Source organism: Nipponia nippon, unplaced genomic scaffold, assembly GCF_047370975.1.
Source record: "Nipponia nippon isolate SJK-2023a ecotype South Korea unplaced genomic scaffold, ASM4737097v1 scaffold_7, whole genome shotgun sequence".
NCBI classification, from domain to species: Eukaryota; Metazoa; Chordata; class Aves; order Pelecaniformes; family Threskiornithidae; genus Nipponia; species Nipponia nippon.
This window is the reverse complement of record NW_028262391.1, coordinates 19,384,386-19,411,221: the sequence shown is the minus strand read 5'-3', so window position 1 is coordinate 19,411,221 and position 26,836 is coordinate 19,384,386. Positions and strand designations below refer to the sequence as shown.

General features: G+C 37.7%; 2 protein-coding genes across 3 annotated transcripts in view; one reads left to right on the top strand and one right to left on the bottom strand.

Moving 5' to 3' along the window:
• Positions 1 to 17,852, top strand: part of RHBDD1 (rhomboid domain containing 1) — a 108,978-nt gene extending 91,126 nt beyond the window's left edge. For both annotated transcript variants that reach the window (XR_015700518.1, XR_015700516.1), the window contains exons 12-18: positions 3,598 to 3,697; positions 5,877 to 5,960; positions 10,321 to 10,611; positions 11,149 to 11,276; positions 11,458 to 11,532; positions 16,117 to 16,189; positions 17,737 to 17,852. The gene's annotated coding sequence lies outside the window, so the exon portion shown is untranslated. The remainder of the gene's footprint in view (positions 1 to 3,597; positions 3,698 to 5,876; positions 5,961 to 10,320; positions 10,612 to 11,148; positions 11,277 to 11,457; positions 11,533 to 16,116; positions 16,190 to 17,736) is intronic.
• COL4A4 (collagen type IV alpha 4 chain) overlaps positions 1 to 26,836 on the bottom strand; it is a 79,436-nt gene that overhangs the window by 30,246 nt on the left and 22,354 nt on the right. The window contains exons 5-26 of the mRNA XM_087739737.1: positions 26,251 to 26,385; positions 25,316 to 25,360; positions 23,501 to 23,617; positions 20,590 to 20,658; positions 20,331 to 20,366; positions 19,510 to 19,572; positions 18,998 to 19,033; positions 18,781 to 18,822; positions 17,719 to 17,799; positions 16,397 to 16,450; positions 14,958 to 15,017; positions 14,282 to 14,326; positions 13,174 to 13,227; positions 8,406 to 8,475; positions 6,825 to 6,929; positions 5,949 to 6,113; positions 5,290 to 5,382; positions 4,791 to 4,954; positions 3,208 to 3,280; positions 1,789 to 1,895; positions 1,151 to 1,334; positions 307 to 375 (exon numbers count right to left, since the gene is read on the bottom strand). Coding sequence (XP_087595863.1) covers positions 307 to 375; positions 1,151 to 1,334; positions 1,789 to 1,895; positions 3,208 to 3,280; positions 4,791 to 4,954; positions 5,290 to 5,382; positions 5,949 to 6,113; positions 6,825 to 6,929; positions 8,406 to 8,475; positions 13,174 to 13,227; positions 14,282 to 14,326; positions 14,958 to 15,017; positions 16,397 to 16,450; positions 17,719 to 17,799; positions 18,781 to 18,822; positions 18,998 to 19,033; positions 19,510 to 19,572; positions 20,331 to 20,366; positions 20,590 to 20,658; positions 23,501 to 23,617; positions 25,316 to 25,360; positions 26,251 to 26,385 — 1,867 coding nt within the window. The remainder of the gene's footprint in view (positions 1 to 306; positions 376 to 1,150; positions 1,335 to 1,788; positions 1,896 to 3,207; positions 3,281 to 4,790; positions 4,955 to 5,289; positions 5,383 to 5,948; positions 6,114 to 6,824; positions 6,930 to 8,405; positions 8,476 to 13,173; positions 13,228 to 14,281; positions 14,327 to 14,957; positions 15,018 to 16,396; positions 16,451 to 17,718; positions 17,800 to 18,780; positions 18,823 to 18,997; positions 19,034 to 19,509; positions 19,573 to 20,330; positions 20,367 to 20,589; positions 20,659 to 23,500; positions 23,618 to 25,315; positions 25,361 to 26,250; positions 26,386 to 26,836) is intronic.

Here is a 26,836-nt window from a genome sequence, read left to right as displayed (position 1 = left end):
CATCTGCGTATTTTACAGACACTCTCATGGATTTTAATTGAGGCAGGACAGAGTTTCAAGCTACCTTCACTTAGTCATTTCTATGGAGGCAGCCTGCACACCATTTGATCATGCAAACTGCAACTGTCTGGCCCTTGATTCTATTAGATGAGTGTATTCCTGTGTATATGCAGTTTTACATTTTGAGACATGTATCTGTTGAAAACCTACAATAGTGTATCTTTTTAGGATAGCTTCTTTTTTTTAATTAGAAACTTAAAACTCCATTTCAAATAAAACAAAAAATTCTTCCATCTGTAAACATACCTTGAACACCTTTAAAACCTGGGGGACCTGGATTTCCAGGGTATGGTAATGTAATGCAGACAGTCTCACCTGAAGCAAGAGGGAAAAAGAAACTGGCCTATTCGATTTTAGAATAAATGGAGTTTGAACATTTACTGTAATATTTCTGTGGAACTAACCAACTAGATGTGCAAAGGTAAAGAGAAGGTACTGTTTATGCACATTGTTATTTCCATATTACTTAAGGTTTGATGGAGAATCTTAAAATACATTTTTCCTGACAATTACTTTGTATAGCATATTGGTAATGATTCGAATTGTTGTAATACAGTTGTATTCTGTAAAGACAAATATTTTTTTTTTTACTTGTCACAGAAATTTGTCTTTACAATAATCTCTGTTGCAAGAAAGAAATAATATTTTAATTTCAACTCTATGTCCATTTCTGGTTCATACATATTGCTATCAGTGTAGATTTTTTTTTATTTTGGTACGGGTTTTTTATAACCAAAAAACAGACCAAGCCTTACGTATGAATTTTCCTGCTCCTTCAGCAAAAAAGCATTGCCTTGCAAATCCTTACACTCAGGAATACTCTTCACTCCAGAAAATAATTCCTCTGATAGTGTGCAAGTGGCACTTTGCAGGTGTAAGGCCCCTAGTGATTCATATTCTCACTAGTGTCTCCTGCTAAATGCTGACAATATCGTACCTTTCAGTGGCCATATTTCACACGACCACTGAGCTTGCCAAAACTGATTTTCACTGTAAATGAATAACACTGTATATAATACATATGAAACTGCACTGTTCCCCAGAACATGTATTTTGTTATTTGGTTCTTAATGTAAGCATTCAAAATTACCTTTCTGTCCCTTTGGACCAGGTGGCCCAACATTACCAGTATCACCAAAGTCTCCAGGGCTACCTCTGACTCCTGGAGGGCCGGGAAACCCCAAACCAGGCAATCCCATCTGTCCTTTTACCCCAGGAAGTCCTGGGACCCCGGGGAATCCTTTATCACCTGGCAGTGGTACTCCAGAATCGCCCTAAAAGAAAGAAATTGTTGATAAGAAATAACAAGACCTATTTCTTTGTTCTCTTTGATTATCAAAAGCCATGTTAGAGAATTATCTGGAGAAACCACTCTTCCACAATTAAGTGACTACATGGGTGATATTAGTAGTTTTAAATATTCAAAGGCAATAGGAACAAAGGGTAGAGTTTTGTGGGGTTTTTTTCTTCCTGATCCCATAATATTGGCACACAGTATATGCAGAAATTATATTCAGGAATACCAAAATAAACAGTAATACTTCCAAGGAAATGATTTTTCAACAGATAAAAACTACAATTTTTTGATGTAGGCTAACATAAAATGATAAAAGTGATTAATCTGCTATGAATTCAGAATAAAATGGCACTTTTCATTAAGTGGCTAGCCCTTTCATAAGACAATATGTTAACTGAAATGGAAAAAAATTCTGAGAAAGTCAAGCATACCTCAGCTCCTTTTTCCCCAGGCAATCCTAATTCCCCATCTCTGCCATCATTACCTCTTTGGCCTGGAAATCCTGGAACCCCAGTAGGACCTCTTTCACCTTTTATTCCTTAAAACAATTTGAAAAAAAAAAAAAGAAGTATAATATTTGCAGTAAGTTTTGGAGTTGTTTTTTATTTCTGCTCAGGTAAATGCTGGGTAACCATTCATTGTATCTGTATGATAATTTCCAGTTCTTGAATTCATGTTTCCTTAATGAGGTTTTTTAGGCTTAGGAAGACAGTATGTAGTTGGACACCTCATGGAACAACTTGGTCTCTCTGTAAAAGACGTGTTTACAGGCACCACAACAAAGCCATATGGCTTTTGTTCATGCTATATACAGAGTGAAAATATTTTGCTATTGAAATCAGTCAGTTTTATTCTTGACTTCAGTGAAATCAGGATATAGCAATGCCATATCATGCAGAATATTTGCATCAATATTCCCAAAAGGTTTTTAATTTTTCTTTTTTCTTTTTTTACCCCTAGATTTCTCTTGCACTGATATTTATGAAAATGTAATTTTTGCATAAAGGACAATAAAACTATTCTAACCCAAAGATTCATTTTGCTGTGTTAAGAAATCCTTTGCAAATAAACAGCAAATATTTTGCCCTGCTCCAACATCTGTAAACAAATGCAGGCATCCAAAGCTAAGCTAACTTTTCACAAACAATAAGATGGACAATCTTTTCTCTGAATAATTAGCTTAGCATTTCTAACTAAGCTTTGCCATCGGATTGCTGTAATTTGTTGTTCTCTGTTTCTTTTGCCAATCATAACCATAACCATGGAGAGGTTTTGATCTATTTAATGACAAGAATTTCAGTTGTGCAACTGGTGTCTATTGTTTCTCTTCAATGCCTGGTCAAGAGTAATTTTTAGAAATAGGAGCAGGAATCTGAATAGCCATTGAAACTTTAAGTTTTTCCCAAAAAGGATGTTGGTGGTTTAAGTTGAGATAACAGCTGGGATACTGGCATATAACACTTTCAGGAGGTGGCTTCTGTACAATAATATTTCTTCATGCTTTCACAATAGTTGTATTCTGCTTAGTCTTTGCTATACAAACCTCTGTAAGACCCTGATTATCAATCACAATATGAAAAGTCATGTTAGCATTAATAACAAGCTGTTAAAACTGTTTATGGCTCAACTATAGAGTAAAAAACACAAAACACTGTGGTGATCTTGTGTTTGGCAAGAAGAATATGAACAAGATGGTACCAAGAAAGCAGTTTGGATATACATGACCTCTAGGCTTCAGTAACTTACTAAACTAATCACTTTATTAAAGAGTAGATGAATATGGTTTTCTCACACTATTGCCTAGGCATTGTATACGAAACAAAAAGGCTAATGATAAAATGTGTGTTTACCTTTTATTCTAACCCTTCCTGGATCACCCTTTTCTCCTTTTTCACCATGTTGTCCAGCAGAACCGGGTGTACCCTTACCATTGACAAAAAAAAAAATAATTGTCAGTTATCTCCAGAAAGGAATCAATGTGGGCATTGAGGGGAAAATTAGATATCTATCTCTTGTTCTTGCATTGTTTCCCAAAACCAGACCAATTAAAGCAACGTGCCAAAAAGAAACGCTTATCTCTTTTGACGTCTATAAAGAGGTGTGTGAATGGCATCTGGCCTTTTCAGCCTGACTCTGCCAAATGCACAGATATACAACTATAAGAATTTGTAATGCTAGAAGAATTGGGTCCATGGCTGTATACAGCTGTGCAAATGATTCACAAACTCTTCCCACTGCAGACTTCAATCCACAATCCACCAAGGATACACAGGAAGGGAATCTCTGGAGTGTGGTGACTGCTGGATGAGGCTGTCCTCCCAGAAGTGAACATGGCAGTAGGTAAGTGATGCTTTTTTGCTGAGTGAAAGCCCACAAAGCTGCCAATAAAAACATTTCATCTATGTCTAGTTAGGTACCTGGTAATGTCAGAAGAATCTATGACTTGACAGGTTTAGAGGGGAAAAGTACTTTTCTGTATTTTTATGCCGATTTATGCTCTCAGTTCTCCAAGCAGAGTGCAGTTTGCATATCATCATTGGTGAGGGTCTGATCTCGCAACAGTACATGTGGGTAAATATATCTTACCATGTGAAATTTACACAGAAGTAAAAGACCACTAAGGTTGAAAAACTGGGGTATTATTGAGCCAGTTTCCTCTGTTATTCAAAATCTTTCACTAAGAAACAGGTGGAGAAAATACAATTTATAAAGTGATTGTAAAGCATGACAATTGTAAAACAGGCAGGAGAGTTCTGAAAAACGTGGTGTATCTGAAACTAGCAGTGACTATTTGTTAAAACGTCTAGATCTTCAAGTTGGCAGTGACCAGTTATTAGTGTTTGAAAAGCAAAATAAGACATTTGGGAAGAAAAGAGAGCAGAAAAATGGAAAAAGTACATATATGTAGGAAATCCATTAGACCAAAGCACTTCTATATTGAAGAACTTCAGACCCTGCCCCCCAGGTGGATGTTGACATAAAATCCATCTTGACCTGCTGACATCATGCAATTCTTTGCCTTGGTAAGGTTTTGCTGGAAATGCTTTCCTTTGAAAAAACTGAAAAATCATCTCCAGTGGAGCAATTTGTGCATCTACAATGTTTTCAAGAGAAACAATGGGTATTCAAAACTGAAAGTAAAAACAAGTCAAAACAAAACAAGATGAACATTCCCCAGCTTTCCTAAGCCTCCTTACCACCCCACAAAAACAGTGTGGGATTCTGTCCCTCAGTGTAAAACTCTGCCCACTGCTGCAAGGGAAATCAGATGGAAGCTAATAAAATGCATCCTCCAACAAGACTGTAATAAGCAAAAGTAGATAAAACTCTGACAGTTTTCCAGGGCAGTTCCTCCACTACTCTGCTTAAATGCCTCCTGCGTAAGTGGTAACTTGATGTTATTTATTTACTGAAGCTCAAGAAAACTACTTACAGGGAGCCCTGGTAATCCCACTGCACCAGATAAGCCTGGGTCACCCTTTTCTCCATGTCTTCCAGGGTATCCCATTTGTCCTTTCTTCCCTTGAGTACCTGGAGGTCCTTGCATACCACGGGGACCAGGAGGACCAGCACTACATGAGCAGAGGCCTTGATTTCCTACGTGAATGTGTCAAAATTACATTGAAACAGTTGCAAAATTAATGCACAAAAAATAACACTGCCCTTTTTATTCTATATGAGTAGTGCACAGACCATTTTATTTCATTATGGCCTTCAAAGAAGTGAAGCATATCAGTCTCTTTTTACAGTGCTAAATAACTGCTATACTGACATGACTCTACTGACTTAGAAGCCCCAGTGCCAACATGCTATTTAAGGTCCATAAAAGTGTTGAGTTATCCTCCAAATTACCATAAACTTCTTGCAAATTTAGGTCTGACATATCTGGCAAAGGTCTCATATTCAAATTGTTGCTATCCAGGCATACTTACCCTTTTCTCCTTTTTCACCTTTTCTTCCGGGAAGGCCTGTCTGACCTTTTGCTCCAGGTTCTCCAGGCATCCCTCTGTCAGTACAGATTACACCTTTGAAAAAAAAAAAAATTGTACAGCTAGTATAAATCAGGTTGACTCTTTCCACAGCTTAAGTCATGTGCTCTCCTCTTCCTTATCTTGTTATCCTCATGTGAAAACCTAGAGATCTTATGAAATGCTTTACAAGTTGTTGCTTATAGATCATACCACAAGAGTCAGTCTGGCTAGAGTTGGTGTTGACACGTTGTTTTTTCATTGCCACTGCTTCTTTCTTTTTCCACTGTAGAACTTTTACAACTCTTGTTTCTTTACTAAAGGATGCTGATTTGGGTTTCCTCCCCAGGTTGCTGTGTTTTTAACTTCAGGTGATACATTTTTAGGGACGTTTTTCATGTATGTTACTTTGTGGGTCTAAATCGCCCAGAAAACTATGAAAATATTGACATCTCACTGATCGACAACTAATAGGGAAAATGTTTTCTATATCACGTGTAAAGTTTGATATACCTGTCAAAATGTACTTTTCACCTCTATGTTTTTTGTAGGACCAACAAAAGCAATGAATCTATTAATATGCAGAATGATCTTCTCGCCATATAAATTGCTGTTGAACCTACTGGGTAGTCCAGGTAAGCCTTGTCTTCCTGGCTGTCCTGGTAGGCCTGGTGGTCCAGGAAATCCAGGTCTTCCTGGGATTGATTCACCTGTTCCAGGGAAACCAGGGTCACCTTGAAAACCTTGAGGTCCTGGTGCCCCACTTACTCCTGGCAGGCCAGGCAGACCTATGAAGAAAATAAGGTATATGGGCCATACAGCTTCATAGTAACTATTACTACAAGACATCAAGGAGGAAATTACAGACCATTCAGAACTGTCCTGAAGAAGAGCTTCTATATAACAGAGATTTAAATCTCAATCTTTAGGTTTTCCAGGATTCCCAGGAAAAGAGGCTCCTGCTTTAGACCTTCAAATGCTTCTTTTCCTCCTCCCCATTATCTCTTTTCCAGACATCCCAGTTACTCTAGTTCCTTATACCGAGCAAAGTCCTCCTCATCACCTTCCTTTGTATCTTTTTGAGATGGAGAATAGAATTTTTGAGCACAGCACTCCAGATACAGGCATACCATGGATTTACAGTGGTGTGATTTATGGTGTGATTTTGGGGGTTGTCCTATGCAGGGACAGGAGTTGGACTCGATGATCCTTATGGGTCCCTTCCAACTCAGGACATTTTATGATTCTATGATACAGTGCATGGTAGCATTCTGCTTTGTCTTCTGTTCCTTTTCTAGTAATTCCTAATATTCTGTTTGGATCATTTTGGTTCTTTTTTGGCCAGTGAGTGCTGAGCTAATATTTTTATTGAACTTTCTGTAGAGCTCAAATCCTTACTGTTGGTGACTTGCATCAAGCAAGAACAAAGAACAGTTTTCTTTCAGCTGCTTTCTCTCCTACTGGTATACAGTTCACATTTTATCCCCTACTTCTCTTACTTGTTCCATCATCTCCTGGTCTTCCTAGCAGGCCTGCAGGACCAATTGGTCCAACTGACCCCATATCACCAGCAGGACCCGGAAATCCAGGATCTCCTTGTGGACCTACACAGAATTATAAAAACATGTGAATTGAACACCTTATGCAATTGACAGCTTAAATCTAAATTAAACTGCAACCAAAATTATAATTTGGGAACTACACAAAAGTAAAATTCAGCAACTTTTGTCTTTATGAAACATTCTAAAATGTGTAACAATTTAATTTAATTTTAAGGTGGGAGGATTTGGTTACTTTTCTACGGATTCCTACCCATTTTGTGGGCACAGTTTTAACTCTTCATCACTCTGTAGTAGTATCTTTGCACTACATATTTCAGAATGCCGAGAGAAGAGTTTGCCCAAAATAAATACATGTAGCATTTAAATTAAATGTGCATCTCATGTTATGCACATTTGACAGTGCACACAGGGAGGTCATTTCAGGATCATCCTAGTTGAAATTATCCAATTTTTTAAAAATATATTTTCAAAATTGCTATAATGAATCAATTCAAAACCTGCAATTACATAGTGATAAAGAAAACCTGAATCAGATATGAAGGGCTTCATTAAATTGGAAAAACAAAATATTGGTAATAGTTGTGTTCTCAAACAATTCTGCTAAAGGCCTCTTTTTCTGAAGAATGTATCCACTCACACACCATGCACATGATTAACTTTAAATGTCACTTCAGCATTAAGCATGGGGTTAAGCCTTTCACTGCATGGGCTGGAAACACACAAAAGCCGATGGAAAACAAATTTAATTGATTTTTGGATGCAGCCCCTATCTAATGGGGAGGTTCTGCTGAACTGGGGTTGTGTTGTAACTCACTTCTGTGTTCACGATCAGCATTTCCTGCGTTAGAAATACAATTTATGATAAGTCCTCTGTTCCCCAAGTGTGAGATGCCAAAGCAAATCCCTTCCAGGCAGCAGTCCTGGCTGTTCCCCACTGCCTCCTGCTATGAAATAAGGACTTCCACACACCTTTTCACCAATTAGATGATAAAGATGGGGATAAAGGGAGCTGGGACATAAAAACCCAGCCTGAGGTTTAGGTACGAAGGTAATAAGATGGACAGGTATGCTGTTGGGAGGACTATTTCCAGGATTTCACCCCTGCTATGCAATAGGAAGTTTAATTGTAGTCTAAAATTGTTGTGGCAATTCTGAAAATAGGAATTCTAAATTACAATGGGAAGGCCGGTTTTCTTATTTGCCATCCATTAACCAGCATGGGCTTATTTTTCATAGCTTTTTCTTAAATATGCTTAGGTCAAGTAACTAGGGATAGTCCTGCAGATCCAGTTTGACTGTACGCATAAAGATTCTTCAAGCAAACATTTAATCTGAAACTTGTATGTTTCATGTAGTTCCAGTAAGATCAGACACAAACAAACACAGAATGCGGCCACCAGGAAGATAATGTTTTAGGATCCTGTCCCCTGAATCCCTAGTGATCACTTTTGAACACCTTAGAAAAATAGGTCCTACACAATTTATACAGCAGAAAGATTAGTTAAAACTAGCTATAACCTTTTATAGGAAGCAGCGGAGTTCCAACAGCTCCAGGAGGACCTGGAGGCCCTTTTTCTCCTGAATCCCCCTGTAAGAGTCCAACAACAAATTTTACTGATGGATACAAATATGCAGTGTGCTAGCATGTAACTGAAAATTTCAACAATGATGGGGTATGTAAAGATGTGACACATACCACCTGGGAAACTTGATTTTGACGCTTTATAGCATTTAAAACCAGGCAAAAAGATTTAAAATGATAATTATCTTTCAGGATGCCAGTGACTAAACAGCAATATACCTATTGCACATATCTATTTGACTCTTCAGAACTTGTGAGTGCTGTATGTGATTTCATTCATTTATTGTAAAGATGACTCAATTACAGTAAATCAGCACCCATTTAATTGAGACATTTTGATTTAGCAACCAAGCTGTAATTATTTGCCTTAAAATTCTATACCAGAATTTGGAAATAACTTCCATGATGACAGATAAGCATTAAGAAAAGAGGTTTCACAGTCTGACAGATATTATTGATGGTAAGAGATACTCAAAGCTCTTATAAGAAGTTTAAAACATCTGCATCAGGGAAACATAAAAGTGCCTACTAATCGCAAGGAAAATCACTTCTGCTTGGAGGATTTCTAAATTAGCTTGGATTTTGATATTTAGAATTGCAAGTGAAGTAGACTTTAGGGAAGTCTTTTATGTGGCAAATTGTATTAGACTTCTTGCTTTGTAGATTAGGAATCAACCCTGCTCTCTGCAGCAAATGAGAACTGAGAAAACAAGAATGTGAATGTGGGAACTGAGTAGTGAGGTTGCATTCCTGGGACTGGAGTTCAGGGCCTTTTAGGACACAGATAAGGAAAACTGGGACTGCAAAACTGGACACTCATTCTTACACAAGTAAAAACAAGGAGTCTATGCCTCTTTCTGGGCTTTTTTTTTTTTTTTTTAATTGATATCTCTACGATATTTAAACAGTTCTGGAGCTGTCACTGACTGCTGTCCTCGTGACCTTTAGCCTTTTGGCTGGCCTTTTTCCTTTGACTGTATCTTGCAGAATGAAATAACATCCTTGTGTCGTCTTTGGCTATTTTAAATAGGAATGTAATTTTGTCCTCCCTAATGACATAGAAGAGACTTCTGTGTGGCAGGAAATTAAAAATAAACCTAGTATTTTTCCTCCTCTGATAAACTTACAAAGTATTTTGAGATTCGAAATTAATTTAATGATGATAAAAGTATCAAAGATTTGTACAGTAGATGGATATGGCCCAAGTCTTACATGACTTTCATGCTGATTTTGAAATGACACAACAAGAAAGAACTGAAGAGTCAATGAGCCAAGGTCAAAAACTCAGTTCTTGGTATCTCCTTAAGTGACAAATTCCAGTGGTGGTCTCTGAAAATCTCTGTCTTTAGGCTGTTAGGTCTTATGACCCTCTCTGGATGGCAGCTTCATACTTGCTGTGTTTTCACCGTTGGTACACTCCTACATAGTGGCATATATATGTCTGGATTATTTTGTTGACTGATACTGTTTTCTCTTCCCATAAACATTTCAGGAGACTCGACTTGCCAACAGTTTATTGAAAAAAAATAAAAAAGCCCAAACCAGAAGCATATCTAACAGAAGCATATCTCTATTCTGTGACCTGGAGTCTTCTTAAAATGAAATTTATCTGTTTTACTGATATCCCTATTAAGCATTAAACACTGTATTTGTTCTGTAAGTTTCTATAGCTTTATATAATGTCAATGGCCAAGAACATTTTGTACTGCCTGTAAAGGCTATTCATTATTTTAATGAGACTCATTCCATTAGTAGCAGAGACAAATGGTCTCAGAGTGATTTCAACAGGACTCATCCTCCCTTGTATTTTGTCTGAAGAAGGCATTCTGTGTTTTTTCATATTTATCACAGAATGGCTGAGGTTAGAAGGGACCTCTGGAGGTCATCTTGTCCAACCCCCCTGCTCAAGCAGGACCACCTAGAGCTGGTTGCCCAGGACCATGTCTAGACAGCTTTAGAATACCTACAAGGATGAAGACCAGTGCTGAGCAGAGTGCAAGGATCACCTCCCTCAGCCTGCTGGCAATACTTTTCCTAATGCAGCCCAGGATACCATTAGCTGCCTTTGCAGCAAGGGCATGTTGCTGGCTCATGTTCAAGATCCACACAATGTTGCCAATGTCCAGACTTAGGGATCAAAAGGTATGCCAACAATTCCTTGAAGTCCATTCTTTGCTTTAAGCAACAGTTAACATTTTTTAAAGATGAAATCTACTTTGAATGCAACTTTTTTTTTTCCCTGAGTCTTTCTTTCTCTTAAATCTGAATGCATCCTAGATTCTCTTTGAATGTGTTTATTTCAGAAAATCTGTGTGAGGACAGGCTATTCTCAGGAGGGTTTTTAATCATATGCTTGTTCCTCCAGTTTATGCGATTTTTAGCAGATGATAAGCAACACCTGGAGAGGCCAGATGAACAGTTGACACAGTCTAGATAGATCTGCACTTTTCAGGAATAATCAGATTTATCCAATTGTTCCCCAAGCAAAATGACTGAATTTTGCATAGCTGTATGAGTTACCCTAATTTTTATTAAGTTGTGTCTATACTTAATTCATTTTCTTTTGCTCCATGTGTTAGCAATTGTAGTTTCATCTTTCCAAATCATTACTGCAGGCATTCAAACTTTTCCCTAGCATAATCTACCAACAATTAATTATGTTTTGCTTACTGTTTGTAGTGTTAATTGATGGCTTCTCAGGCTGTGGGCTAATCAATGGAGACTGAAGAATTCACTGTTCTGTCTATACAATGTCTTGTCTCAAGTTTGTTAATGATGACCCCAACTAAAACTATATGCACATCAGGGTGAGTACTTTTTAACAACAAAACACTTAAGGTTTGATTCTACTTTTGGGGAGTAATGGACTGTAAAAGACATGCAGTGTTTCTGTCTAATTAGTATCTGAATGATCCCACATTATTGTGAAGCTGATAATGGGCAAATGGGAGAAAAATGAACATCCATTGGCCACTTTTTTTCCCCCAGGTATGACTACATAAATGAAATATTGGCTGAAGAAGCTGATCTAGCACTCTCCTGGAAGTCCTAGCTTTGAAACAAGTAAGCCTGTGACTAAAATAGATGTTTTTATTGTACTTTTACTTATTTACTCCGTGTGTTTGTCACTTCTTATTTGCAAACCTGCTTCTTGAAAACCTGTTTGTTGCTTTTTATTTGTCTGCTTTCAACTCTGTCTTTAGCTTTTGACTGTATCTTTAGCAGTATACTACTTATGGCAAATTTGGACCAGCCACAGTTTACTTCCTTTTGTCATCACAGATTATGTGGAGTGTGTTCCAATCTTAACCTTCAATTTATAACAGAGGTGATTCTTGCTCAAATCTCTTGAGTGTCATTCCTCTGACTTTGCAGGTGGAACTAATCATGCTTTAAGAAAAGTTACTGATTTATATGCAACTTTCCAAAAAGATTATTTCAGAGGGAAATAAACATTTCTTGACTTTTGTATTTCAGAATATTTAGAGCCAAGTTCATCAGTGTCACAATTTCTGCAATATTGTTTGCATCCTCTGTACTGCGGTAATAACTTCAATGATGAGCTTTTTCAACCTTGCTGTCTCTACTGATGATCCTGTCACCCACCTTCTTTGTTGCAGAATTTCACTTCTCTTGCTCATATGCTGCTGACCACTTGGACCCTATCCCAGTGACTCCCTAGACCTTCCCCCTGGCTAGATTCACTGCTGCTTTGCTCCTTCTGGAGTAGCATCCAGAACTGGTTTTTCATTCTGAATGTGCTTTAATATTGTAGATTCCATATAAAATATAATAGTTCTTTTCATTCAAATTTTTGTTGTTAGTGAGAATTACAGTATGATCCAGTAGTCAGAATTACAATATGATCATCAGTTCTGCAGCATGCAGAAGAGAATTCCATAAATTTATATCCTGAAATGCCACTAGACTGGCACCTGGGTCTTCTGAAATTGGATTAAGCATCTCTTTGATGCTTTTCAGATAAATATTCTCCTCTTTTACTGCTTAGTTTCCTGGATGTGACGCCTCGACTTCTAATCCCTAATGGAAAGCAGCATGTATTGTAAAATAAAAAATGGCTAGCATCATCTAAGTGAGCAAAAGTAGGAAACGTTTAAACAAAGCCGGTGTGAAGGAGTCTAATTTCCATTCTGGTACGTATCTTGGAAAAGCTACTTATGTGAACAGGTTGAATACATGCAAAGAGATTTTGGTAAGTCATGCAAACAAGCCCATCTGAATAAAATTTTGCCACCTCATTTGGTGCCAATTATCATACTAGTTCATAGACCAAAGTTTACAGGATCATACTGTTATCTAAATAGCAGGTTCCTTTACCTAGCATACCTCTCTGGGGAACGCAGCTCAACCATGAATAACTTGCAGAGTACTACCGTTCATGGATTAGATAACCATACTGGTATAGTTAAAGGTAACTATTGGCAATCAGAACTAACAGATTCCTATGGTATGCAAAATGGAATTCCCACGCTCATATACACCAAGAAGGAATGTTTACTTACATTGTTATTTACTATGGTGTTGTGTAACGGTGACTATCATGAAAACAGTAAATCTTAAAAGTAATTATGACTGTATAAAAGGAAATGGTCTGATAAGCAGGTACATTTGGGAGGAATCATTAGCATTTATATAGGGGAGTGTGTGTGCGTGTGCATCTGTGTTTGTTGGGGCTTTTTTTACCTGTATGCCTGGATAGCCAGGTTGTCCAGGAAAACCAGCAAATCCTGTTTCCCCCTGGAAAGGATCACATAAATATAATTTGACTAATACGGTAAGACATTAATATAATTAATTGAACAAAAAGCAGTAAGGCAGTCATACAATACTGTCATATTATAATAGGATCCGCAGTTTGTTTCAGAAAATTCACTGGTACAAGAGATGGTATATTTCATAGAATCTCTTCTATTAAAAAAAACCCACAACATGTATCACCAGGTTATTTAGAGTGGTCAGCAGATTCAGTGTAGCTGGGGCACAGAACTAGCTGGAATACATATCAGCAGACTAACAGGCTGTCTGCTTAATACAGCTGAAATTGGTTTGCTGCATGCTGAATGACCCTCTTCAACTATTTTGCATGGAAAGCAGCTGTATATCAGCTCCTCCTCTCCTTTTATGATCTACTAATGTACTCATCCATCCAGTATTTAAACTCTTTAGGTAGGCAGTGGTAAAAAACAAAGTAAAAAGTAATTTTGCAGATAGAACAGTTACCTGGAACATAACTCTAGATGCAAATATCTGTACATTAATGTGATTTATGAATAGCACGATCATTACTTTAACTGCATTTGAAAATGAGCTGGGGAGAGAAGATAGGAAAAAGGGCAAGATGTAGATCTATATACCTACATCTGTTGTTCTTTACTCCAGTAAGATGCTGTAAGTTCATAACTAACACTTAGTAGACTTAACAGCAAAACTGGAATTTCTTGAGCCAGAAAGATGAACAAAACATGCATATAACACGGAATTACAAACAATGTCACCATGGCAAACAAAGTTAACATGCTGTGTAACTTTTCTATCGTGCTACATACATGTCCCACTGGCTTTTCCTCCTGCTTGCAACTTCAGATCCCATTAGCCAATTTCAGCCAAATTTCAGAGTGGCAGAAATTCAAAGACAAAGAGTTCATAGAACTTCTGTGGCAACAAGTAGCAGGACAGAAAGGAAGGAATGCAACGTGAGCTATCAAGTATGTGGGAATTCCAAATCTGCACAAATCCACAGAAAACCAAATCTCACTGTTCAGGGAGCTGCTTATACTTTATGTCTTCTTACCTTCATTCCAGGAAACCCTGCAGGTCCATAAGAACCAGGATTACCCTGATAAAGCAAGTAGAATGTGAGCTAAAACAGTAAAAGCTTATTCAAAATTACACCTATTCAGAATTGCTGAGCAGTTAATGTTCCTTAGATAATTATTACTTGCGATATTTCCCAAAAACCTTGCAAAGTTTTTGCAAATATTTTATATGATAGATGGGCATGAATTTGAACTACAGACCAAAGTAACCCAGACAGGTTTTCACTTAATTTTTTTTATCATATTGCACCCAGCACAGTAGTGGACATGTTGCTCCATGTGAGCACTGTTATGCAAATCAAACACAAGCTGCTGTAAAAAATTGCCATCGGCACATATGGAATACATTAAAATTACTGTGTTAGTGCTGTGCTACTCCAGAGCAGCTTTGTGCAGCTCTAAATATTTAGAGGATAACCTACAGATTTACTATCTTTCGAAGGACAGAAAGTCTGTATGAGCTTATGTTTAAGTCTCAAGACAGGGTGAGTCCCAGGGCAGGACTCCTAAATATTCTATACAGAAAGTATGACCGGTTAGTTTAAAAAAATCCTTAAAATCTTCCTTGGAAATGCAAACTTAAACTGCCAAATATATTATGAACCTAATTATAGTGAATCTGTGAAGTAATTTATTCTGCAACTTCCTTACCTGCAATCCAGGGGATCCAGGAATGCCTTTTTCACCCTTTTCTCCTCTCCCAAGTACACCCTGGAGCATTCAAAATACTTTGTTTAAACAAGATGCTCAGTGAAGTTTGCCATAAATTTTATTTTTGTGCATGTTTATTAAGTTATGTATATATTAGGTTAATGGATCTGTTTAACTTGCTAGGCTCAACCACTGGGGCTTACTTCATGCAGCACCACTAGCAGTGCCTATGTAGCTTCAGTTATTCAAGCAACCTGCTATGGTCTCTTCTCCAAGCTTAATGTGTGTTCAGCAGTTTAATATTTTTTTTTTTTTATTTAAAGCTCTGGGCATCTTTTGGGCTGCATCAGTCAATTTCTCAGTTCCTGCTTATAACTAACAAGTTATATAACTACTGCAGCAAGCATATAAAGCCCATCTTTTTCAAAGTAAATCTGATATAAAAAGATTGGGTTTGTCTCCTTGTCCAGTGCTAAGTAACACTGGACCTTTTATGATGGAAAATGAATTTCTGAAAAAGTGCTAGACTTAGAATTCAGAAATGTGATGTTCAGGCTTCTTGTTTCTTCTCTTCTGCCGACAAAGCTAAATAAGTTTTTGACATAAAGTAGACTCATCTTTTTGTCTCCAATTATCTTCTGTTTTTCTGAGATCTGGTAGTTTCCTGCCTGTGGATTTTCCTCCTCCAAATCTATCAGCAATAATGATAAAAATAATAAAAATCCTGTGGATTTTCCTCCTCCAAATCTATCAGCAATAATGATAAAAATAATAAAAATCCTGTGGATTTTCCTCCTCCAAATCTATCAGCAATAATGATAAAAATAATAAAAATGAATGCCTGAATAAAAATCACTCCAGAATCATTTTTGTGGCTGCTTCTGCTCAGCAGCCAGGAACTCCTTACTGGCATACCAATGTTTAAATGAATCACGCTGACAGAAAGAAAAGAAAATGTAGAATAGATAACAAAATGCAACTCTTTCTCCGAACAGGTGGCACTACCTTCTCTACTCCTGAGGACATCCCTAATGTGAAGTTACAGTCTTTCCCTAACATACATAGCGAAACCTACATCATGCCCCATTAAGAACACATACAGATCTTATCTATTTCTCTTCTTGAGAAAAAATAATCTGTGCTTCTATTTTCTTCACAGTTCCAGTCTGTTACGTGTCAATAGCCCAACCGGAAACAACGCTGACCTTTCGCTACCAGGCAACATTCAACAGGTACATATAAAACAGACTCAGAAAGGTTTTCCAAAGGGTTTTGAAATATTTTTGCTTTCACACTGATTTAGGTGGTCATTTCATTTCACAGCACAAATGCTGTTATTTCTTCCATCACTTTGCGCTTTAAAAGAGTAACTTCATAACCACAGAAGGACTCTGCCAGCACCATTAAAAAAAAAACAAAAAAAAAATCCCATTACTTACTTTGGGTCCACGTGGCCCTCTGTATCCTGTTACCCCAGGTAGTCCTTTTTGGCCCTACGTATACAAGGAAAGGTTTTGTGTATATTAATATGCAGGACATGCCTATGTGCTGTTTAACTTTTTTCAAGTCCTGTTCTGAATTACAACTGTTAAACAGTATTTTCTTAAGCACCAGGCCTGTTCCTCTAGGTGTACTAGGCAGAAGAAAAACAAGAAAAACAATTATGTACCGATTTTTATTTCTGTTAACACTGTCAAACCAGCATAATGACTGTGGAATGAGAGAGAGATATCTTTTCACTTGCAGGGACCTGCTAATCAGGGCTTTGTTCCTACAAACATGCACGACAGCAGTGCTTTTTTGTTTGCTGCTCTCTTTAGTTTGATGCAAGTTTTCACATGCATATATCTACACTTTTGTGCATAGCCCAAATCTGAATGGGATGCGTGGCTGGCTACATGGTCACGATCATGTCGCGTGTTGCACAGCAGCATATGTCACACTTCATAGTAACATGGGGAGCTTATGTAAGTTTTTTTGGTCCTTTCTCTCTTCCTCATACATGTGTACATAACAACCATTTGCATAATCAAAGCCTAAGATTCAATATGTGAAATCTATTGGTTCCCTGAGTTGCAGGGGCTGGCAATGCCAAATTCACCTTTTCATTTGTGTATTCGAGCAAATCAGACTTGAGGACATAAAGACTCCAATATAGGGCTCCATAATGCAATTTTTATAACTCCTGTTCTTCTTAAACAAACATTCTAATGTTTTAAGGTACACGACTGTGGCTACAGTAGGTGTGATATTGAAGTAGTACAGTAAGTAACAGGAACTTGCATTAAAAATAGACAACAAAATCACACTTAATTTTCATATTAAAAGAGCACCCTGGAAGGGTTAGGGTTGATAGTTCAAAACATTACACTGGAGAAATCTCAAAGAGAAAATTGCCAGAGATCTCAAAACTAAAACAGTTAGTGAAGAGCCACAAAAGAGATTCAATAGCAGAGGAACCAACTTTACCTGAGGTGCCTGAAATATGATTTGCTAATGAAAAAAAGTGAAGAAAAGCAAAGCAAGGGCAGTATCTCCTTTCTGCATCAAGACAGTCTTCCCTCAAGGACATGAGCTAAAGTACACATGGGCTTTCCTCTCCTGAAAATGTGTAGGAAGCGTGCTGAACAACAGGATTTCTGCTGATGCTGATGGTCTATTACAGAAAGAAAAATTTGTCCTACGCCATCCTTGCAAAAATTACATCAGAGGATTGTACTTGCCAAGTTGAGCACAGTTAAATATGAAGATAAATGAACACCTTTTCTCCTTTGAACAGCTGAGCTCCAGGAGGTCCAACTAACAGTGGTGACCCAGGTGGCCCAGGAAGTCCAACGTCCCCCTGTGGAAGCCAAAAGAACAGTAGAGAGACATTCTGTTCCATGCAGCATTTCAGTGAGACTGAGCATGTTTTCCTGTTGTACTACAGCACTACCTATTTCTGTAGTCATTGAACATGTACTTGTACTAATACCTGTAGATAAATAAAGGTTTGTACTGGGATCTGTAAGCCTCTCTACCGTCTTCCCAGATGAGCAAGGTTGACGGTCTTAACCCCCTCCTATTCTTCTCAGTCATTAAAAATAATGTTATGGCTAAGGAAATAAATGCAATCTCTATACCCATGGCTCCTGCTCCAAGTCTGCTGTGGAGATAGTTACAGAATTGTCAAATCTCTTGTGTGTACATACAGTCTCCCGTGTCGCAGACCGAAGCCTTTGAGCACAAGGCTTTGTAAATGTAAAGATGAAATTATTGATTTGCTATGGAAAGTTGTGCAAGTTAGAAACGTGCACGAATTCTAAGTGACTGGACAAATTCATAGAAGAAAAATCAAATATTCCACATTGGTTCTATAAGTCCTGAGTATGCTAATAGGTGGAGACTGGGAGAGGAACTATTATTATGTGCTTGTCCTTTTACACCCTTTCCTTGGCATCTGTTGCTGGACATAGCATGAGATGAGATTCAGTGACTGATCTGGTACTGCCACTGTTACTGGAGGGTACTGTTGTTGATTATTTAGGCAGTGTCTGTATAGAAGGTAATTGCTATGTAAATGCTAACTAACATACTGATTGTTGCTTTTCAAAACCTCCAGAATACGCTTGATTCCTGTACGCAGCTCACTGAAGGAATCACTTCTCCACAGAATTAATTGATTCAATAAGTTGTATTACTTCTCCTTCCATTCTAACATGATTAGTGGGAGCACACAGCCACAAATGAATGGGTTCCAGGGAACCCTCTATTATACTTCTAATTCTACAGCAATAATATATTTAATAATATTTGTTTTCTTTAATAATATTTGTTTTCTTACCGGCTCCCCCTTTTGTCCGTCCACTCCAATACCTGGATTTCCCTAATTGACAAAAAATGTACACAATTTGAAGATAATCAGAAAATGCTGACATTAGAATTTCATCAGGTAACTCCTTTGAGAAACTTGGTAACAAATAACCATGACGGACATTTCAAATATTTGTATAAATTACTCTAGTATTTCACTAACAACTTCAGGAAATGTCATTGCCTACCTGTTCACCTGGCAAACCAGGGTAACCTGGAATACCCTTTAAGAGAGAATGAAGATAAGTTAATACGTCTGATTTAGAGACAGCTTTGCTTTGAAAATTACCTCCTCTTGCCAGTAGCACCTAGAGGCAGAATTTCCTCTTGGAATGTACCTATCCCAAAGTGCAATTTACTTGACCTGGTCACTGCTTTCAGGAGGGCTGAACTCTGGCTGCCCACTTTCCTGTATCCTATAAGGTGGCCTTGCAGAAAAGGAATAAAGATAGAGCACTAGCAGCATTACTCCATGACCACAGAGTGCCAGGATGAAATGTGTTCACGCAGGCACGGGAAGGAACATATGCTCCAATTCCGGAACTTCCAAACCCGTAAGGTAAGGCAAAAAGCTCTCTTTTTCTCAGCTGCCTCAATTATTTCTAGGTTTTGATTCACATTAAGGCAAGTTCTAAAATTGGTAGACCAGAATTTATGTATATCCTGAAAATGCAAGGCTGTATAACTGTGGTGATCTTACAGGCAAGCCTGGTTGGCCTGGGTATCCAGATGGGCCCGTTGTACCTCTTGACCCTCTAGGTCCCTGGAAAAGATGGCAAAAGGTCTGTTTGTGAAAATACCAAGAGCTTACCCTTTTCTCCACAAAACTAGTCCCTCCAAAACGCCTGCATCACTTTGACTCGGTCTACTGGCCACTGCATTCCACCTGCAGCCTGAAGCTTATACCATACCTGAAACCTGTCACTAAAGCAGCTCAGCACCAGTTTCTGGATAAGGCTGTACAGACAATGCACAGTTATATGTTATTAATGGACTGAAAGAATACTTTGTCAGTAATCGTGCTACAGCGTGGGGACTTGATACAGTTCATCAGTGAATACCTTTTTGAAAGGTGTAAGAAGAGGAACCCAAAGCCATTAAGAGTGTGAGTTGGCAACAAAGTTAAACTCTCTCTTCTTCTCACATGTTTTTATGGCCAAAATATGGTAGTGTGCTACATGTTCTTGGGAGATCCACCAGATACTGTTGAAGAAGGTGTCACATCTCTACACATCTTGAATTTCACGGAGAAAATTCTGCAAACTGTGAGTACCAGGGCGAGAACTCCTCAATGCACAGCTAACACAGATGGGTATGGTCTGTTTCTGCTCCTTTTCAGCCAGCATGCACTGGTCATGGGGGCAGACTACAGGGACTTGATGTTTGTTAGACTTTATTCTGGAATTTTGCTATTTAAGGCAGGCAGGGAGAAACCCCCCTATTTCCTTACTGTCCTAAGAAGGAAAATTTGAAAAATCTTCAAGACAGAAAGCATGTATAGAGCCCACTGACTGTACTTACGGGCATGCCAGGGGGTCCAGGATCACCTCTGTCTCCCTGAAATGACAATCATTTAGCAAATGAATCATTACAAGCTTTGTTGTGGGTATTTTCTAACTTTATAGCTATTAAGATCACAAGTTATCTGTTCCAGTTGTATACTTGCTTTTAATCTTTTTTTGCACCAAGCTTTATTAAACCGTGAGGAGCTGTGAGAACAATTACATTTGCGATATATGTTCTCCTGTAAGCTATAATTTTTTCACAATCGGATACTTACTGGAGGTCCTTTTCCAAAATGTGAAACATACACCGAATTTCCTTTTTCTCCTTTTTGCCCTGGATTTCCCTTCAAAGAAAAAAAAGTCTTTTAAAACATGATCCACTTACCAGTATCCTACATTTCTATGGAGACTGAATGATAATTTCTCAGGCTGTGCTTTTCTGGTGCCCATAGCTCACTAGGTAATCCACTAGAACCACCATCACTGCATGAGCATTTTGCAGTTCTTTTATCTAACAAGACCCCTAAAAGCAAAACTGCCTTCTGTACAGATGAGCAAAACAGCTCCTCACAGCTTCTGGACTCCTGCTCTGTTAGATGCTCCTTAGCTCTTGGGTACTTCAATATTCTACAATCTTCACAAATCTTGCCTTTAGTATCAAGTATATCGATATGCCTACTTTTTCTTTCCATGAGTCAGTGGCTTTAAGTATTAGCACTCTGCCTTCTTCAAAAGTTCATGGTGTGATTTAGAAGAATCTAGTGTGATTCTGCATACAGTTAAAAAACTGAAAGTATCAAAAAATTTGATGCCTAAAGGCCCTGTTTTTTAAAAACTAAGTTCCCATGGCGCTTACGGTGGAGTCCTTTATAAAACTTTGCCAATCTTAGCACCCTCAAAACCTCAATTTGACTTAGCAGGAACAGATGATTGCTTTTGCAAAATTCAATTGTAACGCCCAATTGACTGTTAAGAGCATGATATGTACATATCTGAAGAACAGATATATTAAGACATTATTTCTGAAGTTTTCTCATTTGAAATCCAAACGTCCTGGAAATAATTTAACTAAGTTAACCATTTAACTATTGATTTCAATAAAATAGGATACTGGTTTTCATAGAATTTAGCCACTTTAAAACTGTATTGGTTTCCTGATATTATACACTGGCTGCTCAAATCCTGAAGTCAGAATGAAACAGGGTAAGTACTTATCCCTGGAATGGTACAATAAAAAGAAGAGTTACAGCTGTCTGCAGCTGGATATAGCTACAGTAGACTGGATGCAGATCACAGGTCAAACAACAGCTGCTAGGGAACACATTAAACACATCAAAAGTCATTTCTGTCTTTGGTTATTTTACATGTGATCTCTTGTGTAATAAAGCATCTTTATTAGATTCAGTTTGTTACCTTCTACATGACTTAGGTAACGGCTTACAAATAGAAACTATTTTCCAATTTATTGGTGAGGCAAATGTACAGGTTCTATAAGGCAACAGAAGCAAAGCTAATGAATATATACATAGTGTTAGATAAAATTATACAGGACGCTATAAATGAGAATAACACAAAATTGTTAGCTGTAATATATAGTCAAGTTGGTACTTGGTGCAGCAAATTGATTTAAAAATAGGCAATCTACATAGAGAGGTTGAAATAGCATTCTTGTACGCAAGCAAATATGGTTACTATGTCTTGTTTTTCTGGGTAGCTAAATTAATTTGCACTGGAATTTTAGTGTGCATATCCAAGGCTACATGCCTATTGTGTCTCCCATTCTTTGTAGATTGCAAATACTTTTCTAGGCCTGCCAAAGAGCATGCTCCTGGAATTGGAAGGATTTATGCTGTAATTTGTCCCATGTCTCATTTTTCCTTTATGTCATTTCGCTAATTATAAAAGGCAAAACTCTTATTTAGAAAGCCATAATGAGTAAGAAAATACGGGTAAAATTAGAGTTTGAGCAGAAGTCATTTTACCACTCGGAGGGTTAATGGGTTACTTTGAGAGGTATAACAACTGAGGTTACTAACAGGTTTTTTTACCAGGTTGTGTATTTCATAGCATTTATTACAGGTCCAAGACTGAAACTGTATGTTTTCGCTAATTGCTATATTTGTGATAACATCTTTTCACTCTGGCACCCACTGCACATTTTTTGACTCCTTGTGGCTGAATCAGCACCTTATTTAGCTCCTACTAAACACACTTGACTTTTCATGTAAATTGCAGTTCGTTTTATTGTTTTATTTAGAAAATTTCACGGAAGCTCTTAGACCAACTAATCAGCTATTAATCATTCAGAACTAAAACTTGTTTCCATGAAAAGTCAAAGACTGGGGACTAGATCTGTTCAGCAAAATTTCTTTGGAGCTACAGTAGTTTATATCCCTTACTGACATGAATCTGTGTTTTATCTTCATTAGAAGAGCACTGTTAACATAACTACTTAAACAATTTTAAAATGCTTTCCAGTTTAACAGCAAAAGTAAACAATACTAAAGTGCTAATTTTAAACATTTTAACTGAAATGATCTGTGTATACAGATAAACACCTAGGCAAGATTAAGTGTGCACAGAGCAGTCATGAATAGGTATGTGTAAAAAGTGGCACACGAAACTCTAAGAGCATGATTTTAAAAGAGAACTACTAATACACTTGTGTGATTAACCACTAAAAATCTTCAAGTGTTACAGGACTTAGACTTGTTGAAGCTTCCACTTACTGCTAATTCATCTCAGGTATGTCCCTACTATTAAGGCTTTTAAGAAATTTCAAGTATTGATAAATGGTATGATGGTTTCAAGCTACTCTGTCTCAGCTGTACTTCCATGCTTTGTATGCAAAAGTATGGTGTACGCATCATGGTATTAGTTTTGGTGTGGCTACGTAGTAGGGAAACAAAGCAGAATTTAACTCTCAAGGTAGACATATATACTTCAAGGATATAGGAACTCATTTCACATTCAAGGTTAAACTTAATCTGTTAAGGCACCAAGTGGTGAGGTAAGTAAGTGTAATTTGTTAAGGCACATTAACCTTAGTAAGAATGCCTGGAAATTCATTGTGCAGTGGAAAGCTAGTGCCATAGTCTAAAACTCCTTTCATTTTAAGAGCTGTTAGCTTGGAGGGGAAATGTACGTATACAGTATTCATAGACAGCAGGAATGCCTTTCACGTACATAAGGACCTCTCGGTCCAATATAACCATTTTCGCCTGGAAATCCTGGATCACCTCTTGAGCCATTGCAGCCATCTAAACCACGTTTGCCCCTGGGTCCTTCAATTCCTGGTAATCCCTAAAAGACAGTTTAATATTTATTAGAGATACACCATGATAAATAGGGAATTACTTTTTAAATTAACAGAACAGTTCAGAAACAAGTATCTCAGATCTGAAACAGGACATCTCACAGTGGTCCCAGCTTCATAATCTGCATTAGAAATGTTTTCTATTGTGATCAATAGAATATTTTTGTGTATAATAAATAAGTATTTTATATCTTTTTCTTTGACGCATAGCAAATATAACAGGGACAGCACTGGTTAAGAGGGCCAGACTGAGCTCTCACTTCAGTCAAAAAATAACGTGCTATCTTCTCAGAGAAAGCAGACTCTAGCCCTTTAACTATAACCTTTCTTGTGGCTGTAAAGAAAAGCTGAAGAAATACACAAAAGTCACCTCAAGCAGCCTCATATTTTTTAATTGATAGGATAAAACAAGGGAAAACAGGACACAGCTTGACTCAAGCACACAGTAATTGACTATACATTCAAGAATTGAGAAGTGATGTTCTAACCTAGCAAGAACTAACCAATGTCCAGATAGGGGCTAGTTCTACAGCACATTAGACACTAGGCCATAGAAACAGTGAGATTTGCCTTGGAATGATCTTTCCATTGGAGGAAAAATTCTTTTCACAGAATTAAACATTTTTGTAAGGAACAAATAGTAATTTTGACCCCAATATTTTTTTTTTTGGGGGGGGGGGGGGGGGGGAGGTGTTCTGAAAAATCATCAGGAAAGTATCCTGGCCATTTGCCTGAAATGTTTTTGTCAATTTTACCTTCTTCCTATCTTTAAGGTTCTTCATCCCAATTTGTGGACACTGTTTTTTAATTAACATTTTTCATAAAATGAATATACATTTCTTGGGAGCACTTCTGTTTTGTGCTAAATTTTGGCCTTGTGACCTCTACATTATACAGACATTCTGGCAACAGTCCCATTGTCAAGTGTGGACAGCTGACAAGCAGATGCTAAGACACCCACTCAGTTTCTGGTTCTGTTTTCACTTTCAAAATGCAACATTTGAACTTTGTTTGATCCATATGAGACTAATAACAGCATAGGAATTCAGTTCTAATAAACAGCATTTTTCAAAGTACTGTATCTAAGAGATATTATCGCTCTTTTATCACATCCATTTCCACACTGAAGAAGACATTCATAAAAATATATAATCATATGCTTATAAAGATATATTTAGGACCCACTTTCCTTCTTCAGTCCCTATTCAGGTTAAAATTACTGGACTCAGTGGTTGCTTTTTTTCCTGCAAAAGGACTACAAGCAAAAATCAGAACATTTGAACAGAAAACAGTACATCATTTGAGATACTTTCAGAGATATTAAGAATGCAGCAAGCAGACTACAGCCTGCTATAGAGCCTGGGAAAGTAAACTCATTGTTTTTAATCCTACCACTGACACATGCCGCATGGACATGGGCTAGTCTGTACCTTCATTGCCCGCCTCCTACATGAAAATCATGTACTTACCTCATTGGGATTTTGTGGATTTTGTTATCAATAGTAAACACAGTTGAAGTCAACCTGATTATATTACATTTTTGCAAAACATGTATTTCTGTAGGTGACATGATATCAATAGGTATAAAGCACATGAATTTATTGAGTGTATTGTTCTGTTAGAGGACTTGCTATGACTTTATAGAAACTGTAATTTTTATAAAGCAATATTAATTCAATACGTACAGGAACACCATCTAAACCAGGAAATCCTGGGACTCCAGTTGGGCCCTAAAAACAGGTGACATGAAAAAACAAAATTGCTGAGGTCATTAACTCTTAAAAAGAATGAAAAACAAGAATATGTGATACTATATAGCAAGAAACAGTCTTGTTTGAAATATGAATCAAAAGCCGTAATTGTCAGAAAGAAATATCTGAAAAAAATTATATAGGCTTAGCAGGAGACTAGTGCCAATAGCTATGCACGTAACAGATGGTACAGTACAGGACAAATGTCTAACTCTCATATTCATTCATTCTCCAAAGATTATAAAATAACAGAGAAGGGGAAGTTACCTATAACTTATAATTCTGTATGTAATTTTGCAACCCTGCTCCTGTTTTGATAATAGCAGCAGCACGATTTCTATTTACAGTGCTTACATTTCAGGTGTGCTAGATACTGACACTAGTGATTTCAGTCATCCATGGAGATCAGTGGAATTAGACAATTAAAACTAATATGAAGTACCAAGAGCCAAGCACAGGGATTGTACAGCTATGAAAGATATGGACCTGAACTGCAATTTATACTCCCTAAGTGGTAATGAAATTCTGTTTCATGTACAGCACTTTTAAAAGCACCATACTCCTCCCTCCAGTTCCACATTCCTCCCACGGCTCTATTTGACGTTAAGGAGGATGATATGGTATATAACAATCAGAGACTGGGTCTGCTTCATTTCATGTCTTCTGACAATTATAATTTTGCAATCCACAGCAAAAACCCCCTGAAACATTTTTTCAAGAAAGCTTTAATTAGTTTCAGTGAAAATTTTGTGTGAGCAAGAGTATAGCTTGGCAAATGCTTTTTGATTATTCAGGTTCTGTTTCACTTGCCAGTATTTAACATTACATACTGTATACACCTAAAAAGAGCTGTCTGTGGTGTTTCCTACCTTATCACCTTTTTCTCCAGCTGGCCCAGGCTGCCCATTCTCACCTCTCTGTCCTTTTTCCCCTGGCAGACCAGCTGGTCCTGTAGATCCCAAGGACCCAATCGGACCTTGAGCTCCCAGTCCACCAGGCTGACCCTGAAAAGAGTCCAAAGAAGTGAATGACTACTACTGTAAACCTCGCAGCAGGCAGCATTTTGGAGATGACTGTACGGATAAAACAAGGCTTACAATGTTTATATACTCATGATTCAAAACAGCTTGCTGTACAGCCTGCAGATCTGTTCCCTGGATTAGGTGCTATAGGAACACTACCTTCAAATGTAACAGCTTGCTCAAGGTGATAATTTCTCTTCACCTTCATCAGGTCTCCAGCACCACCTCTCTGAGATGCCTGGAATAAATTGCAAGTCCTCCTGGCTCTACCAATGTAAGTATCACCTTCTGCAAGCATAAGACTCCACTGAGCATCATATTTTTGCCACCAGAGAAGCAATGGCTCATTTTAGACAAAGGGACTCTGTACACATTTAGAACAAATCGAGAGAGTTCCCTCTTTCTTTTAAGTCACACTATATGCTAATTATCT